General features: G+C 32.3%; 1 protein-coding gene across 1 annotated transcript; it reads right to left on the bottom strand.

Annotated features, from left to right (window-relative positions):
• Positions 1-14157: 14157 nt before the first annotated feature.
• LOC126750734 (uncharacterized) lies at positions 14158-18999 on the bottom strand. The gene is made up of 3 exons (XM_050460443.1): positions 18833-18999; positions 14572-15007; positions 14158-14515 (listed from the first exon to the last, which is right to left on the bottom strand). Exons 1-3 carry the CDS (start codon positions 18845-18847, stop codon positions 14340-14342), a joined length of 627 nt encoding a protein of 208 aa, XP_050316400.1. The 5' UTR covers positions 18848-18999; the 3' UTR covers positions 14158-14339.
• Positions 19000-19367: the final 368 nt, after the last annotated feature.

The following is a 19367-nucleotide window of genomic DNA, read 5'->3' as shown; positions in this document are numbered from 1 at the left end:
ATTAAGGAGATGAATTCGGTAAGGAAAATTAGTCAGATGTGTGGTCATTGTTAAGCTCTAGCAGATAGTCATGTCTAGTAACGCTGTTAGTACTATAGTCACTATAGTCAATATGTTTATTGTAATTGAAACTAAAAATTTTGCGAAATTATAAGCTTACGAGCTACTAACACTGTTTTCAGTTAAGCTTTAAGTCAACAAGGAGAAAGATGAGGAACTTTCCGAGATATCCTTAAAAGTCTATGATTAAAAGGACGAAAAATAATGAATATGTATGAAGTAACCAGTAAATGACTACTGATTAAAACCCTAATTCTTGTTTGGGAAACCAATAAAAATATCAAGGAGAGCCACATCAACTGGAGGATCCTATAGAGTTTTTAATGTATATCACGGGAACCAATTTTCATTTTCCAACTATTCAACCAGAAGTGATTGTCAGATCGGAGTAGCAGAACACGCTTAGTCCAATAACCGCAACATACATGATACAGAAGCAAAGATTTTGTTCAAGCAGCTATATTGGGAGTAAAGAAGATTCCTAGAAGCAACTTATGTCACATAAATCAAAGGAATCTTCAATCAGCCCAGTGTTATTATTTTCAATATCTGTAGACCTCTATCGTCAGGACATTGCAAGAACTAATGCACTTCATATTTGACCCGACGTCACACACATCTAGTATAATAGTTGTTATATGCATGATGGAGCCCCACTTCATTCCAGCGTTGCTGGAAGGAACCACCTGAATAACGTTTTTACAAATGGTATGTACCATCCATTGGATAGAAAGAAGAGGAGCATTGCCTGGCCCTTTCGGTCTCCCGATCTAACGCCATTGAATTTGTACCTATGAGGTCAGCTCAAAACCTTGGTGTATTCGACTCTGGTCGATACTCGAGAGGAACTTTTACAGCGAATCAGGATTCATTGTGATGTGATAATGGATAATCCAGTGTTGTTGTAGCGAGTACACCAGTCCACAATTCGTTATACCCGAGTGTATCAGACGTGGAGCCCAAGTTGAACCTACTTATAAAGTCTTTAACTAATTGTTAGCTTCTTTATTTATTACATTCTTTTTTAGGTTGGTTTTTTATTGCTAGAAAAACATAAGTTTACATCTTTTTAAACAATTTCATTAAGGTGCCTTTCTAAGAACCACACTGTAGTTTTTCAGATTAAACAACTTAAAATGAAACTTCTCTGTTCTTTGAATAACTGTCGCATCGCGGAAAAAAAAGAACATATCATGGTTCTTTTTAATTAAAATAAAACAGTGATTGATTTTTTTTCTCCAAAGCGGTTCATTTTATCGATACCAAACAAGGGTGCCTTTTCTTTGGTTTAAGGTTCAAGCTAACCATATTTATTATGCCAGAGTCTTTATCATAGAGGGTGCTAAAAATTTAAGCATTATAATGAAAGAAAGAAGAAAGAAAAATGTGCTATATTACGTAAGACAAAACAAAATCTTGTGTACAAGCATCCTAAAAACTAAAAAATTCCAAATTCACTTTAAATTTCAAATTTCAAATAAATATAACATCTAAAACATTTTACTATAAAATTTACGCACATTACCAAATTTAATTATAACAAAACAGATTGAAAAAAATAAAAAAATAAACATATTTTAGATAAATTCGATTAAAAAATAAGTAAAGCTGTCAATAGAACAGAATTTAGAGGAAGTAAATTAAATTAATTATTAGGAAACAAAACTAAAACACTAAAATGATGTCAGAGCACAGGTCAAAAGGTATTATTAAAAAAATCATCAAGGCTATAATATGCCCTGGATAATAAAAGTGATTTTAATTTCTTTTTGAATTTCTTAACTTCTAAGATTTGTCTGATATATAGAGGAACATGGTTATAAATTTTTTGCTAACGTATGTAAGTAAGTTCTTGGTGAGGGAGGACATAGGGATTGGTAAGGGAAAATTGTTAACCTGGCGAGTCATATGACCAGTGTTAGAGGGAGGTTTAGGACATTTATGAATAAGAGTAGCTGTTTCTAAGATAAAAAGAGAAAAAATTTTGGATTTTTTGAGATACAAAGAGAGGTTTACAAGAATATCTTAACCCAGCGGAACATATGTATCTAACTGCCTTTTTTTGAATCACAAAAATTATGTTTAATAATCCCTTGTTCGATAAATCGCAAAACACTACCGCCGCGGACTCTCCAGAATTTAAGGACACATGGACACTCTCCAAAAAGTCCCTTTTCCCGTTTGAATTTTAAACTGATTTGCAGATAAAATGCAATTATGTTGCAAAAAAGACAAAATTCTGATTTTTGCAAGTTTTTAAACTATCTTGGAGAGGGTAGATAATATATAAATTGGAGGGAAATTACAAGGCTTACTCAAATCTCCATCCTTATAAAGAGGGATAACCACTGCCTCTTTCAAACATGCTGGAAAGATGCCACTATCAAAGGAATTGTTTATGGCAGAAGCTAAGGCACTCAATGCTGAGTCAGGAAAAAGGAGTAGTAATTTTGATGATATTCCATCAGCTCCAGCTGATTTTTGGTTTTTTAAGCTTTTAATTGCATCTTCAACGTTAGTAAGGCTAACAGGATAAAAGAAAAAAGAATTTTGAACTGACACTTGTTGAGTATAATGCAAAGGATCAATATTAGTATTCACATCCTTGACCAATAAATGAGGAATATTACAGTAATAATCATTTAAACTATTTGGTCTTACTTCTGGTTCTTCTTACCAACATTCTCTCTGCCTATTTGAGGACACATTCAAGCGATCACTATAATATTTAACCTTTGCTGCTTTTATCGTCTTTCTGTATAGACTACGATATTTCTGATGATAAAGAATAATGTTTGCATTAGTTGCACAACTTAGCCAAAAAACGGAGGTTTTTAGCTGAAGTTCTGAGGCCTGCTGTGACCCATGGTTTTCTATTTTTCATTTTAAGCCTCTTTTTAGGAAAACACTGATTGATCTTGTCACATAGCACATGAAATAACAAAGTAAACGGGTCAGGAGCCAATTCAACTGCATTCCAATTAACCAAAGCTGTAGTAGAAGAAAAAGCATTAAAATTTGCTCTGCTAAAAATTCTTCCTATATAATGAGATGAAGGAAATACAGTGTTGCATGAAATCCTAGCGAGAATGGCTTCATGGTCAGAAATACCAGATGAGAGTAATCTACATGACACATCATTTAAATTTGTACAAAAATAATCAATAGTAGTTGCAGATGAGGATGTTATACGTGTGGGTGAAAAAACAACATGCATCTTTAAGTCATAAGATTCCAATATACTTAAAAGGGATGTATGATATGATAGCAAGCTTACAGTGAAGTTAATATTAAAGTCACCAGCCAATATAACTATGGAGTGTAGAGACAATTGGGATAATAGAGAATCAAGTTTGTCCAGGAACATACCAATATCTCTTGTGGGTGGTTTATAAACACAAAAAACATATAAATTAAATCGCTTACAAAAACAAAGGGAGAATTCAAAACCTTTCTCTATCTAAAACAGAAAGCTATCATACTTATTATCATACTATTAATGCAACCTAGTCCGCCCCTATTAAAGGTAAATGTGTTTTAAGGACTCCTTTTTAAGAGGTATTGTTGATCACGTAAAATACTTCAGTTATTCAAGAAAACCCGACTTCCAGCGGTGTCTTGAAGGAGCCGTATCTTCGTAGGGAGGGCCTATAGGAAATTTTTTTTATAGCAAAGTTCCATATTAATTTTTTTTCCTACCTGAATTCGAAACATTTCTCACATTTTCCGGGACACTCCGTATATAAAGGAAATAAAATACACTTTCAAGCACTTGTATACTTATATTTTTAGAAAATATATATTTGTACGATTTAAGTAAGCAATAGATAAATAATATAGCATCACATGAAAGTTTTGAACATGATTGTACATATTATATTGTATTCGACGAGGTAAATCTTCTCGTCAGATTTGCCCTTATGTGAGAATAGCATCTGCATTTTCATTCTCTATATTCTCTCATGGCAAGTCCTGTTTTTCCTCTTTGTCCATTTTTTTGCAAAGCGCATCTCCTAATTACTTAGCTACATCGTGCAACACAGCGCTCACAGTTATAACTTTTAGAATATTCGTCAATTTTACTCTGCATACATACTAAAGAAAGTTGCTTGCCCAAATATATGTTCAATCACAACTCCGATGTAATCCTGTTATAGACGCTCTGGTATTTCTGGGATAAAGAAAGGGATAAGTGTAAGGAGATATAAGGCATGGTATGATACCATAGCCACTGTCCCCTAGAAGAATTGTATTAATTGTCTTTTTTATTACTTTTTTATTATTTATGTGCATCTGTACTAGTTATAACAGAATTCTGGTCGTATATAATCTGTACATTATTAGTTGGCAATATCTGTTCGATTTACATATTCGTCTCTAAATTGGCTTGGCTTTCCGTCAATACGATTATGTGCTTAAAACATTGAAAGGATATAATTAGCATTGCCGTGGAGCTATGGGTAGCTTGTTTGATTGCAAGATCTCTGATGCAATGATGCCAAATGCATATGTAGAAATTGCAAAAATATACATTAACTCATAAAAATTTGTCACTTTTTGTGACAGAGGCACAAAACAATACTACTGTTCCTCTTTAATAAAATATGAAGCATTTTTTTTAATAACATATATAGAAGCTATAAAGAAGCTAATATTCAAAGTAAAATGAATGCAAAATGCGTATATTTCAGAAAAAGGCAACAACATCGCAACGCCGCTCGATAGCATTGTTGATTCCACCGACATAAGAAATTTTTACCAGCGACATCGTCAAAATATATTTACATGATATATATTTATTAATAATAGATTATGCTTTAAATTATAAACAATATTATTGTTTATGAACTTTTTATGCGTTTTTTTTAACGTACTTCATTAAAGTAAAGTTACCTATCTAATAAAAAGTTCCTTTTTCTTTGTATAGACTTGTTTGTATATTTACGTAAAGATAAATGCTTAAAATCATTGCTAACTTTGATTTAGGATCGCTCCTCCCGAGTTTATAAGTTTTTCTCTTACATTAACTTTAACCATCAAGTTACCCTTAGCAATAAAATTTTAGTTTTATAAACGTCCCATTTCTTCTTCCTCATCTTTGAGACATTATTAGGGCCATGCGCTAATGTCAAAAGATGAAATTTTCGTGTTTTTATTTTGGATTGGCTTGACCGTAGATATGCTTCTAGAAAAAAAGCCTCTACAAGCTAAAGAATTATGAAAAATTGCGACATTTTATATGACATATCAGATGCTTGACAGTCCGGTAGTGGCGAGGAGATAATTTCGTTTTTTTACCGCCATCTATATATCGAGGACTAGAAGCTTTTTTAGTGTTAGGTTATATTCAAACTTATTGACAGAATATATGTCTGCTATATCGTCTGGTGCATACGATATATCCAAGCGTGTCATCGGCAAATTGTTAAAAACTAGGAAATCTGCAAGACATTCACGATTGAAAATTTTATTTAGAATCAGGCATATTGAGTAATCGTGTCAAATCTTAATTTTAGATTCCCAGTACAGGATAATATATTATAAAGTTAACTTTAACTGATACCCCATCCACCCGATAAAGTTAACTTCTACATTTTGAAGTTAACTGTGACATGTGACGTTATTCCACAAGTTAACTTTAAGTTATCTTTCAAAATAATTTTATAATAACGGCCCTTAAGCTATTATACCGGTTTACGATCGCTAAAGCGGTCTACGGGTGTTTACATATGCGAATTATCATAAACCGATTTCCACTAAGCCACTCTAAGATGCTCGTATAAATTTGGTAAATAACTTGCCATCTGAGTATCTTAGAGCGTATATTACTGTTTAAACGTTGTTATTTGTTGGTTCTTATAAATATTTTTTTATCAATATCTGATTGACTTTGGAGCTTGCGCCTCTCTATCTCTTATTTCTATCTTCAGCGGCTATTCATCTTTTATTAGCTTAGCTGAAAGGCGCCTTTCTATGCAAGGCGCTTTTCACCAGTTGTTTTTACCAATCTAATATCACAAAATATTAACCTACGGAGTTAATATTTAAAATTTATGAGTAAATATATTAATTCTTTACTGTCGCTTTGAAATTTACACAAATAATCTGCTAAATTTATTTTAAAAGCTTCAAGAACATTATTTTCGTTTTCTAAACTAGATGAAAACGTGGAATTAAATAATTAAATTCAAGTACATTAAATAACATTTTACCAAATTGAAATCGTAAATCATTTATTATATTGTCTAATAAGGGTATAATTATACTCCGTTTAAAATATTCTTGGGGATTTGAGAAGGGAATATTCGAACGATTAGTTTGCCTGAATTAAGTCTGGGCAACTTTATAGATAATTGCAACTTTTCATGCAATATTTCTACCTCTTTGTAGATACTTGAAAAACACAACTCTGCATTTTCTCTTTTTTCACCTAAAACCGCGATTACATTATTTACTAAAGCCTCCGCCCGACTTTTATCAATGACTTTGCTTTGTAACAGTTTACTTAATCCGATTGTTAATCCTAAAAAATAAGATAAACAATGTTATGATATTATAAATCTACTAGTTGACAGGGAATCAAGCAAAGTACGGGCTTTGGATAAAATTTTTTTATCATTCCACTCTGAAATAAGATCTAATGAATTAACTCCTCTCACAAAACATAGTTGAAATCTTAAAACTGATTCATGGCGTTCAGCCCATCTAGTTTCACAAAGATTTATTAACTTTTTATTGTTAACAAATTTAAGAACTTTATGTCTTTTTGAAGACGCTTTAAAAAAGTTAATAACTTTTTTTATAATGCCTACACAGTTTCTTATATCTTGTACATTACTTGATTTTGAAATAGACAAATTTAAACTGTGGCTATAACAAGGACACTTAAACGAGTTTCTTAAAAACTTTTATAGTTCTGATACTGCCCCCTTTTGCTCAGACAGCATAACACTACAAGTGTCTGTGCAAATACCGACACAATTATCCAGAATTAGTCCAATTTTTTTTATAAAGGATAAAACCGTTTGTCCCACAATTTGTCCCGTGAGAAGAGGTTCCTTAGTGTAACTATCATAATTTTTTTCACGACAATCCAAAAAACCAAGGAAATCTTCTCTAGGGCGTTGGTCTTCATCCAAATACCTTACTTAGTGACATCTGAGATATTTTGGATAAATCCGTTGTTTCATCAAACATTATACTATAAAAATTGGATTTGTTAATTTTTTCCACGATGGAACTTACAATTTCATCTCCATAGCATTTTATAAGTTCGTTTTGAGTGTATTGCTTATATATTTTTTTCTAGCAGATGCTGACTCAAGGTGATTCTTAAGTATTAAATCGTCACCACATGAATTTATTCGCGCAAAATTTCCCTAAAATTCCCTCATTTATCTCTGACACATCTGTTATATCTGATTGTATGGCATGTCCTCTGAAAGGTATATTTTGTCTTCCTAATAGTTCAATGGTACCTAATATCGCTCCTAGTTTTTGTCTATTCTCGTTGATCTGCTCAATACGTTTATGATCTAAAATATTTATTACTTCTTGTGCTGGATTATTGTACGTTTGATTGAAATTATTTGCCAAAGTAACAGCTTCTGCTTGATATTTTGAATTTTTGTGATTTAGCAAATCACCATGACCATCTTTTCCAAAAAGCTTCGAATATTTTTGCAAAGGAACTGTGACAAATTTTTGGAAAAGAGTTGCCTTATGGATTCTACCAAATTTGGCAAATAGAACGCAGTATTTGCATAGAATACCATTTAAACTAATGGAAAAACTTATCCATGTGTAGGAGAGAAAATGATTGTGAGAAAGATAACATTTTACTTCCTTGTTGTATTTTTTGTGAACTGAAAAGTGATACTTAAAATTTTTTCCAGGCACAAAAGCATTTGTTAAGGCGTTATGTTTCTCAAATTCTGATATGTCAGTTTTATTAATGTATTTTCCTATATCAACAGTTCCTGAAGTTTCAGATTCACGTTCGGTATTAACGTTCAACACAGTTGTTTCACTTTCATGTGCATGACTTTGAGGATTACTGGGCGCCTGCACATTATCACTACGACTGGAACTGGCAAAGCTTGGTTCAGGATTCATAGGCGTGGACTGTGCATCATCATTAGTTTCAGAAACTCTTGCTTTTTTTTACAAAAAAGTCTAATGTTTTTTGACTAGGAGGTTTATTCATTTTGTTGCGCTGTAACCAAAAAATTGGTTATAAATGCATAATAGCAAACATGAGTCATGTTAAAAAGTTTTTTTTATATATTTTTTCGTACATAGAAAAAATATGCAATGAATTAACTTTTTAATTTTATTTAAAATTTTTAATTATTGGAAAAACTGCTTAAAAAACAAAGCAATTATTTAAATCTACTAAAACACAAAAAAATTAAAATTCGCAATGCTCACTCTATATTTAATGCATATTGAAATGATTTAGCACACACTTTTTTACGTTTTAGAAATACTGCTATTAGTCAAAATTTGAAACAAATAAACAAAAACATTTTTTTTTAATAAATAATAAATCAATATGTGGATACGTCTTAAATAATATATTATTTTGTGACAACCTTTTACATTTTACTATAATGGATAGACAAAAATGTAACTTTAATATATATTCTGTAACTTGTGTAAAACGGATATAAATTAACAAAAAAATAATAACAAATTCGTTTCTTACCTGGATGAACCGCTGATGGTGCTAAATTAAGTGATAGTTGATATTGCACTGGGTAGGTATGTAACAAAGTCAATTAATTCTTAGTTTTTAAAAAACAATAAATACAACAATCAACAAAGTAACGCCAAAAACACAACAATTATAACAAAAACTAATTAGATAATATTCAAATTGGAAATTACTAAAAAACACAAATTATTTAAAAAATTCGTAAATAAATACAAGAGCAAACGCACGATTGATACAATTATATTATGATTGGCCACATTGGCCTTGGGTGATTCCCCGCATTAGCGAAATTTAAACGCCACCCAGCCTTAGCCGTTAGATGCGAGCATAGAACAATGATAAATAGAAGAATATTAGGGGGGTATTGGATGTTGAATAAGTGCATCTTTGACGAGAGGCACACACCGGAAGGTAAAAAATGAAAACCAAATCCATTCCATATTCTATACCTGACACCTCTAAGTATCGGTCTTGCGTTTCTGCGTCTCGCCCTGGACAGGCTATCGAATCGAAGAGCTGAAATTATGTGATAGACATATAGATGGCTCCACGGGGTTGATTTTTTTGAAAAAAAATGTTAAAACTAATGTTTTTTTGGTATATATTTTTAGTATATATTTTTTTGGTACATATTCTATTGATATTTCAGTTTAAGTGCAGAGAAAATGGGTTTTTACTAATTTTTTCTAGGTTCTAGGTATATAAACACCAGAACAGCTGCTGACTATTTATAAGGCTCAAATACGTCCTTCCCTCGAGTGTTGCTCGCATGTCTGGAGCTCTGCACCCAAGCATAGTTTAAACCTGCTGGATTCTATACAGAAGAGAGCTATTCGTCTTATCGACAAACCAGAACTGACAAAGAGTCTGGATAGTCTGGAGCACAGGAGAAAGGTGGCTGATCTCTGTTTATTCTACCGTTATTATCACGGTAAGTGCTCCTCTGAGCTGGCAGGCCTGATTCCACCCAGGGCTGTTCCGGCAAGAAGGACGCGTCTAGCAGTTGCGGCTCATCAACATCGAGTCAACCTGCCTACCCCAAGGACGTCGCTGTATCGGGACTTATTCATATGGAGAACATCTTCTTTGTGGAACGGGCTTCCACCTCACATATTTCCCGACGCATACAACCTACAGCGATTAAAGATAAATGCCCACAAATATCTTCGCGCAAGCACCACTCCAAGAGTGACATAGGACTTTCCTCTTGTGCTTGTGTTTACCATAAAAAAAAAAATAATAAAGGAAAATTTTATTTTTTATTTTTTATTCTTAGGGGGGGTAATTACCCCCAGTAACCCAACCCAACCCAACCCAACCCCCCCCCCCCCTTAACGCCCTTATTTACAGATCATAGGCTTATGCGTTGTTTTTTAAATCAACCTCTGGATGACATTTGTTTTTACATTATCTGCTTTGTCGTGTGCTCTGATACATACGCAAGAGTCACTTTCTTTTTGTTAACTATATATTAAGTTGACTTGTAGACAGCTTACAGTGTATATTAATTTATAAAGATCGTTATTTTCTAGTTTTTTTCAGGCATATTTCTATAAATAGAAAACCAAAGGACAAGGCTTTTCACCTGGCCCTTGATCTCTTAGTATATAGACAATGATTTTTGCTCTAAATCTCTAAGCTTTTATTATACATTCTTAGAAAATTGTTTTTCCTATATAGGGTTGGTTCTCACCTTTCTTTCTTGTGGCCACCATTTTAGTTTTGTTGATAAAATTTTGAAGGTGGTTGGAGTGGTGGAGGTTTGAAATTTTGAAATTTTGAAAATGGTTTACTTGAACATGGTTTACCATGTTCAAGTAAAAAAAAGCTTGTCTAACATTTTATAGATGATTAAAATTTTATTAATCGTAACATTACTGATTTGGGTACTTACTGTATCTTGTAAACTGGTTTTCACTACAGGATCATTAATTGACAGCCTGCAGCACTGCTACAGTTGAGTTGAATATAGTTATATGGAAGGTAGTTCGAAGAGAGACTTGGCCCCTAAAACATAAATCGATTAGTATTAAAGCCTGAAATTTGTTTTTATTAAAGATATCTAAGTGTACGTGCACACAGGACGCAATTAAGCAATAAAAGATGTTATGCGATGCGGTGCGATTAATACAAACCTCTAAAATCAAAAGCAAGCGTTCAAACAGCGCGCTTGTTGCTGCTTGATTTTCAAGCAAGTTTGATTTTAATCGCTTGGGTCCTCGCACTGCTAGTTATTGTCTAGTTATATTTGTCCGTATTTCGTGTGGTATGGATACAGAAAAATTAATAAATCCAGTCCGAGTGCGTCTTCCACTATGGGATCAACAAAACAAAGGCTATCGAGATCGGGACAAAGTTGAGAAATTATGGAAGGAGGTAGCTGCAGAACTAAACGTTTCAAGTAAGTTAAACATGTTGTTTACATACTAGTTTATTTTATATAAAATTTTTTTTTTAAATTTACGAGAAATATAATAACAATTATATTAGTGGTTTACTAAATACGATTTCAAAATATCTCTTAATTCATATGGTTGTTTTGACGCTCTATTGTTTACACGTCAAGCAGACTGGCTAATCATGTCACTGCAAATTTGTTCGTGATTGTTTATATCATAATCATGGATTCCTCCTCGGTATTTTATAATATTGTGTAGCAAATAAGCGCATTTAATTATGATTTCTGCTACGGAGGGGTGGTCTCTATTGCTAGAATACCAAATGCACATTCCACACACCTCCGAGCTCTGCATAGCCTACGGTTGAAATTCTCATTTCCATCTGTGAGTTGCCTTCGAGGAAATGGTCGTATTAGGAAATGTGTCAACGGATATGCTTCATCTCCAATCAAATAGAACGGGAATTCTATGTCTGAATCAGGTAATATTATTGTCTTGGGTAAATTAAACTTTTCATTTTTTAACAAAGCATATGTTTGTGACGACTAAAAGATTCCTCCATCGCTTTGTTTTCAATATGCACCCACTTCTATGGTCAGAAATTTGTAGTTTGCGTCAGCCACAGCTTGTAAAACGATGGAAAAATATTGTTTATAATTGTAAAACATTGTTCCTGAATTCGCCGGACATTTAATTCGTATATGTTTACCATCAATTGAGCCGACGCAATGAGGCAAATTTGATTTATTGCAATAGTCAGAGGCGGAACGACTAAAAATTTCTTTCGTCGGGACCGGCAAATATGTAGCAACATAAACTTTCCATATTGCTTCGCATGTTTGTTTAACTATCTTTGCCACAGTTGAAACGCCAAGGCGAAAAGAGAATGCTAGGCTTCTATAAGAGGCACCTGTCGCCAGAAACCTGGAAAAAGGAGAATCAATTAGTGTGTTATTATCACTAAGGGCCAGTTCTACAATCATGGAATAAGTTTATTTTTAGAATAATTGCTAAAATTACAATTGTCTCAACAATCGTTGTCATAGTAATTACTCCAGGGAAGAAGTTATACCATGTTTGTAGAACTGACCCTTAGTGAATTATCTGTAGTGATATGTTAAGAGATATGTCAACATTCTACTGTTGTCGAAACAGGTCTCCTGATGGACCCGTCATGCCCTCATTCTACTGTTAATTTTTAACTAATAATGGATTCATAAAAACAAGATTACTTTTTGAAAACATACAATTTTATTCTTTTTTTTTTAGAAGAAGCCAAACTTTAGTTCAAAGTGGACTTACTTTAAGATTTTATGGTTCCTTAAGTATCAAATGACTCCGAGACAGCTAACTGGCAACTTACCCACTGACGATAACGCTAGCCAACTAAACGAAGATGTGTCCAATAATCATTTATTTCCTGATGACATCAACGATGAGACATCTGTTACTCCGGATGAAAGAATTTAATCAGAACAACAATTATCTAATCACAACAACCAAACTATTGCAACTACTAGCTCAGATAAAAATGTACGTCAAGAGCCAACTGACTGTGGGCATCCGCCAAAACGTCCTGCAAAAAGAGCAGCTAAAAGAAAAGAAAACTTTGATATTGAAGAATTTTTGAAATTAGAGCAACAAAAAATTGACGTTCTTAAAGCAAATAATTCCGTTTTATCGACACAATCTCAATAATATGCCAACTCATCAGCCTCAAATGATACACACTTTTGTGGCAACACCATTGGCTTCACCCGCTTATTCCACAGAAACAAATAATTCTTACACAATTCTCCCCTGAAGAAAAAATACATATTTTATACGTTTACATTTCTATTTATTTATTTTTCTAAAATAACTTTAGCGAATTTGAAATAAAATATTTAAGTACTCACATAAATCTAAGCATTTTTTTCTTACCTTAAGGTTACGGCAAGGCGTTCTTTAACGTTGATTGGAACCCTCCAGTTTGTTGTTACTTTTTCCACTAATGGTGTTATACCATTTTCAATAAGTATGAATGTTTCCAAAGACATTCGAAAATATTCTCGAAATTTGTCAGGATATAGGGTTAATTCGGAAAACAAATGATGAAATTCTCCGTAGCTTAATCGTTCACGATAAATTTCATGTAGCCATTTCTTTTTTTTACTTTTGATTTTTGACGCAGGCAGAGGTTTGAAAGTTACTACGCTTTTGTTTATCGCTTTCTATTAAAACACAACCAAAATATAGCAAGTACATAATCAAAAGCATAGCATCGCATAGCGTCGTATCTCATAGCAAAGCTTATCGCTTAATCGCATCCTGTGTGCACGTACACTAAGGCTTTTAGAGTTACGCTCGTATATTACTGACTTTGGCCAATTATCCCTCTCTCGTTTACTGTCAAATTCGAAGCATGAACATAAAATTGAATCTTTTGAGAAGCTTATCTTAGTCTTTAAAAGTGGCTTCCTTTGTGAAGATTCATGTTGTCGCATCGTTGTCTACCTGTGTCCTCCATCGTTTTCTAGCTGTATCCTGAAAATAACTGATCTGCAGTTTCTGTCAAAAAGATGCCATGAAGAAAACAGTTGTAGGTATCTGGTCATGCAAAAGGTGTAAGCGAGTGTTTTTACTCTCTTCTTTCTTTTCTGTTCTCTTTAATTAAATTTACAGAGGATCGCTAAACAAAAAAAAAATGATTTAGGTAGTGTAAAATTGATACTAGATACTGAATTAACGATCATCATGCCAGAAATAAAAGTTTAAACAAACCAAATCTTAAGATTGTTTCTGGAAATTAGAACTCTATAAGAGTTTTCACGTGGAAATACGTGCAACCGTTTATTGAAATCGATCGTCCACACCGATTGCTTTTAAGCTTGAACAGCAAGAAAGCTCATTTTCATTAAGATGAAATGCTAATTGTCCGGATGCATTGAATGCATTAAGATACATAACTAAGTATGTATGACTAAAAAAAAACCAAATATGTATCAAAAATTATTATTATATTTAAGCCGGTATTTTTCTTGTATAAAGAATCTCCTAAATATACAACTAAAAATCACACAAAATTATAATACACACATATATTATATACAAAAGTGGGGAACTTTGGATAACAACATGTTGTCAGCTGGCAGTCTAAGTCTTATCTTAAATTTATTTAAAACTTATGCGTGGCAGAAGGGATAGTTGGGGCAAGCCTGAGCGTTGACACCAGCGGGGATCTGGGCAGGTTGGGCATGGGGGGACGCAGCGGAGTAAGAGGGAGCAGCATTGAATTGTTGCTGGGGTTGGTAAGCACGAGCCTGTTGTTGGTATTGGGGAGCAGCAGCTTGTTGTTGACCTAAAAAGAATGATTTTTTAAGACATAGTCTCTCAAATATTCTCAAGAAAATTTACCAGCAAATCCAGGAGCCAAAGCTTCAGCCAAACCTTCGCCATGGTAGTCACCATCTCCAATGTATTCTCCGCGGTCTAACCTTTGCTGTACTTCAGGAGCGTATTGGCGTTGAGCAGATGTTGGGGCGTACTGTTGTGGGTAGACGGGGTTGTATTGGCTTACTGGGGCTGGGGTTACTGGAGCAGCTGGTTGGTATTGCTGTTGGTACTGGGGCTGTGGTTGGTACTGGGGCTGTTGGTATTGTTGAGATTGTTGAGAGTATTGAGGAGGAGCAGGGCCATTTTGGCTGATGGCAACCAAGGGATTGGAGCAGTCAGGGTAGTTGGGGCAAGATTGGGGTGACACTCCTGCGGGGAATAGGGAAGCGGGCTGTCCTCCAGCCAAGGGACCTTGGTATTGGGCGAGGGCAGTGCCTGCGAAACATACGAAGACGGCCTATGGAAAAAAAAATAAAGTTATATTTTTTTACAAAAATAAAGATCTTGTTAATTACTTTTAAGTGTGTGACATGTCATGTATGTACATATGTTATTTTTTAAAGTTTTATTCTCGTTTCTAAAACTGTTGGAAAATGAAAAACCAACTGATTTCAAAATAGTTCCACTATAACCATTTAAGTTACGCATTTAAAAAAGAAGTTTGTTTTAAAGATTTCTTTGAGTTATTGGAGGCTTAGCCATTAAAGACCTAAAACAAGCAAAGCGACTTTTATGATTTGTTTAAAAGAAATATCAATTCCTGTTAGAACTTTTATAAGAAAGCTGTTGCTTGAGAAAACTTATTATCAGCCATATAAAATCGCACATTTATTAGTTCACCCACATCAACCAGAATCATACATTCTCGATTCTTTAAACCAAACTAAAGAACAAAAAATATCCTGGTTACGCCTCGGCATATGATATAGACGTTTTCCGCGTTTACGTTATATCAGTGTACTTATGTAACCGCAAGTAGATCAGATCATAATTGGAAAACGATACTAGCAATAGATTTTTAATAAAATTCTCTTAAAGAAGGTTATTTAATTAGGCACAGTACATAATACATTAAGAATTTTGGCGGCCACCTTGACTATAAATTCATTTCACAATGATTTGCATAAATATTAACATAATATATTAATATTATGCTGTTTATTTGAAACTATTTAGATCGAGATATCAAGCACAATAGCGCAAAACCAGTTTTTCTTTACCTTGATGTATGAACTATATTAAATTATGGGCTTAAATGGTAACGACTTATCCACCTACAATATCATCCATTTTATAAGAAAAAGTCATTCTTGACTCACAGCGGATGGAAAATGAATTTATTGTTGGGTTTTAAAAGGTCGAAATCTTATTGGCTTCAACATGGTCAGATGACGTATGGCGTGGATTGCATTTTATATTCTAGTATATTAGATAATTGAAAGAATTGTTTAGTGTTTAGAAATCCTTTTGTGATCTATTTATGATATTCACTATTTTAACAATTTCAAGAAGTTGAAGTATGTAACTATAAGGAATACTCTTTCTAATTATAAACGTTGCACCTTACTGCTATAGAATCAATCATTATAAAGATGAATATATAATTCTACCCATATATAAGATTTACGGAGTACACACAAACATACAAGAATATAGATTTTTTTAAAGTTCAATGGAGTTCAGAGACCTTTTTTGAATAATTGTTTAGGAAAAATTATCTGTAAATTTAAATAACGATCTTTTTGCCCTCTATAATAAAGCAGTAATTATACAACTCAAAAACAGAAAATTTCTAAGATGGAAATTAAAAAACTGTCGTTTTAGTTGAAACGAACGTAATTATATAAATACCAGGCGTATTCTAGGAAATAAGTCTTAAAGAACTGAAATGAGAAACATTAAAAAATATGAATAGATATTGTTATGCCAAGGAACAAAACGCTACGGTGTAAAAACACACAAATTTTGAAAAAGGTTGAAAAGATGCTGGTACATTGCAGTCGACTGTAAAAATGATATTTCTAATAAGATAATAATATTACTAATGAAGACATGAAATCACTACAGTAAGTTAAAGCAAATCGAGGAGAAAGCATCAAATCAGAAATAATTTAGATAGATTCGAATTCATTTAAAAGAAAAATTTTGCAATAATATGTTATTTTTCTGTAATATATGTGCTTCATATTCTCAAACATGTATTGAATGAAAAATTACTATCTTAAGAAAGTAGTGGAAGCTATTTTGCTCATACCTTTGGTAATAAATAATTGATCCATAGTTTTAGGTAAAACTGCAGCCACCCTAATATGAATCAATTCATTTTTTAGTGGATTAGCTTTATCAACAGAGTTTGATGATCTACCAATTTACCTCATTTCTCTCGAATGCTCTCATTAGAGTTGGTTTATATACTAATATACTTTTTGTTACTGATCAATCTTGCAAAAATATAGAACACTTTATAGTATATGTAATAAATATTTGCAATTGACTAAATAGAGTAACGTCCCTGTGGAGCATAATCTAAAAACTTTGTTATAGTAGTTCAAAGAAAGGAAAGAATCCTATCCTAATAATAAAAAAATGGTTTTTTGATATATATTTTGTAAAAAAAAACCCAAACCTGCTTTTTTCACTCTTTTTGGTAATAATTTGTATTAAATATATGAACTAGATTTTTTATATTCTTATTTTAGGTGGTATTTAATTAATTTTTTAAGTTTTCTTTAGTAACACGGAAAAGAAAAAATTTCTAACTTACTCAATTTATTCAAAACAATTATTAAATGTGACATAAAAAAGCTTAATAAATTTAGAACTTATCGCGAACAAATTTAATTATTATCAAAAAATGATGAATTAAAAAAGTGGTACACATTAACCAAAAGAAAGAGTTGTGGCCCTTAAAAAAATATAAGGGTTTTTAAAAAAATCTGAAAAAATATAGTTGAGAAAAGAAGAAGTAAACAAATTGAAGTGAGTTGTTTAAACTTATTGTATTATAGCAAAAGCATCTCATATAAAAAAATAAGTTTTAGTTGGGCTTTAAAATTGAGGCATTGAAAATTTCGTTAGATTTCTCAAATTTAAGGGATAAGCAGAACCTTGTGTTATAAAAGTATTGCGCAAAATATTTAAACTACGATTACGTTTTGTTAATATATTCTAAGTAAAATTACATAAGGGATGTTTCCAAATAATTTTAATTTTGAGACATTTTAATTAATTTTATGAGAAATGTGATATAGTTTCTTTAGATCAAAGATTAGACGAGCGTAAGCATTTTGCATTTTTAGAATAATTTTTTTGTAAAGAATATTAAGGCAGGGAAAATATATAAAACTGCAATAATTAAAGATTAAAATACCAAGTGATTAAATTATTTAGAGGAAATTTCATACATTTCTAGAATACTTATGATACGCAGGTCAGAAAGTTTATTTGGATTTGAAAGTTTTACTGGTAAGTCTAATCGCAAGTGACAAATAATTTTGAAAATTATGAAAAGAAAATAAAATAAGAGTTAATTTAGCAAAGTATTATTTTTATAAAACAGTCAATTGATTTTTATAAAAAAATCAAAATTATTAGATTCCACCTATCTGGAAAATATAGAAATCTAAACTTATAAAAAACTTAAGGAAAGACAAATAAGAATGATATTCATTTATTTGTTAAAAAAGGCACTTCTGAAAAACAAAGTTCTGATGTTTTTTAGTTATGAGAAATTTCTTCATATTTTCGGGGTCAAGAAAATCCTTTCACCCTAATCACTTTAAAAGTATTGGAACATGTAATAGAAGAAAAAACAATTTCAATTTTATTTTTAATAATAATTGTTTTAATAAATAATAATAATAAAAATATGCTTTGGCTTTTTTGTAGCACTGAAAAATTAATTTTTTCTTAAACTTTTCTGTTTTTATTACTTCCAAATACAAGAAATATATCTAATCAATGAAGAAAAACTTCATTTATTTAATTATAGTGACATAACACTGAATTAAATAACAGTAAAAAAATGTAAATTGAAGCGAACAAATAAAATTCTTAAAATCTGTTTCAATTTTTTTCCCTATTGCACATTCTCTATTGTCTAAATTTAAATAATTATATCGCAATAAAACATTATTATTATAACAGGCTTGTCTTTATACAGTGTAATTATCTCACCAGTTATATAAGCAAAAAACAGTAAAATTAAGCCCCTGCAACTGGCAATTGTACTGTTATAAGGTTTAAATATTAATTTTTCTCTTTCTCAGTTATAAAAACTTACCAGTTTTACAAACATATTGTATGTTGTTATTGTTTTTGCTGTGATGACAAAATGCAAATGACTGCCTATCCAAAAATCGCGTTAATATTTATAGGGGGCACCACGCCCCGGCCCCTGTCGACAAGTAGCCCTGAACTTGTCGAAATTCAATGTAAAAAACAATGTTCGACCAATTATTATCGGACCACGGCGGTATGAAAAAGGATCACTGTACCTTGCCAACCTTAAGAAGGTTGGCTTCGTGTTCCGCTGTCACACTTCTTTTGTTATTTACTGGACACCGGATACAGGGTACAGGGTGTAGCCAGCTTTTAAATAAGCCAAAAACTACAATTTAAAACAGTTTTTAGTCTTCACTTTCGCTTTAAAATATCTTCGAAAAACGAATTATTTGTACCAATCCGTAACTGTCTAATGATGCAAGGATATGCCAGGAATGGTCCAGCAATATATATTTGGAATATCTACATCCTGAGAACAACACAATCATTGTGCGTTGATATAGGCATTTTATATTCAAAACTTAGCAGAGCTT

This window comes from Anthonomus grandis, chromosome 2 (assembly GCF_022605725.1).
Source record: "Anthonomus grandis grandis chromosome 2, icAntGran1.3, whole genome shotgun sequence".
NCBI lineage: Eukaryota > Metazoa > Arthropoda > Insecta > Coleoptera > Curculionidae > Anthonomus > Anthonomus grandis.
This window is presented reverse-complemented; position numbering and strand designations above follow the sequence as displayed.

Coding starts and splice junctions, on each gene's coding strand:
- LOC126750734 (XM_050460443.1), bottom strand. Junction 14,516..14,571: donor TTTGGCTCCTGGATTTGCTG/GTAAATTTTCTT, acceptor CATTCTTTTTAG/GTCAACAACAAGCTGCTGCT.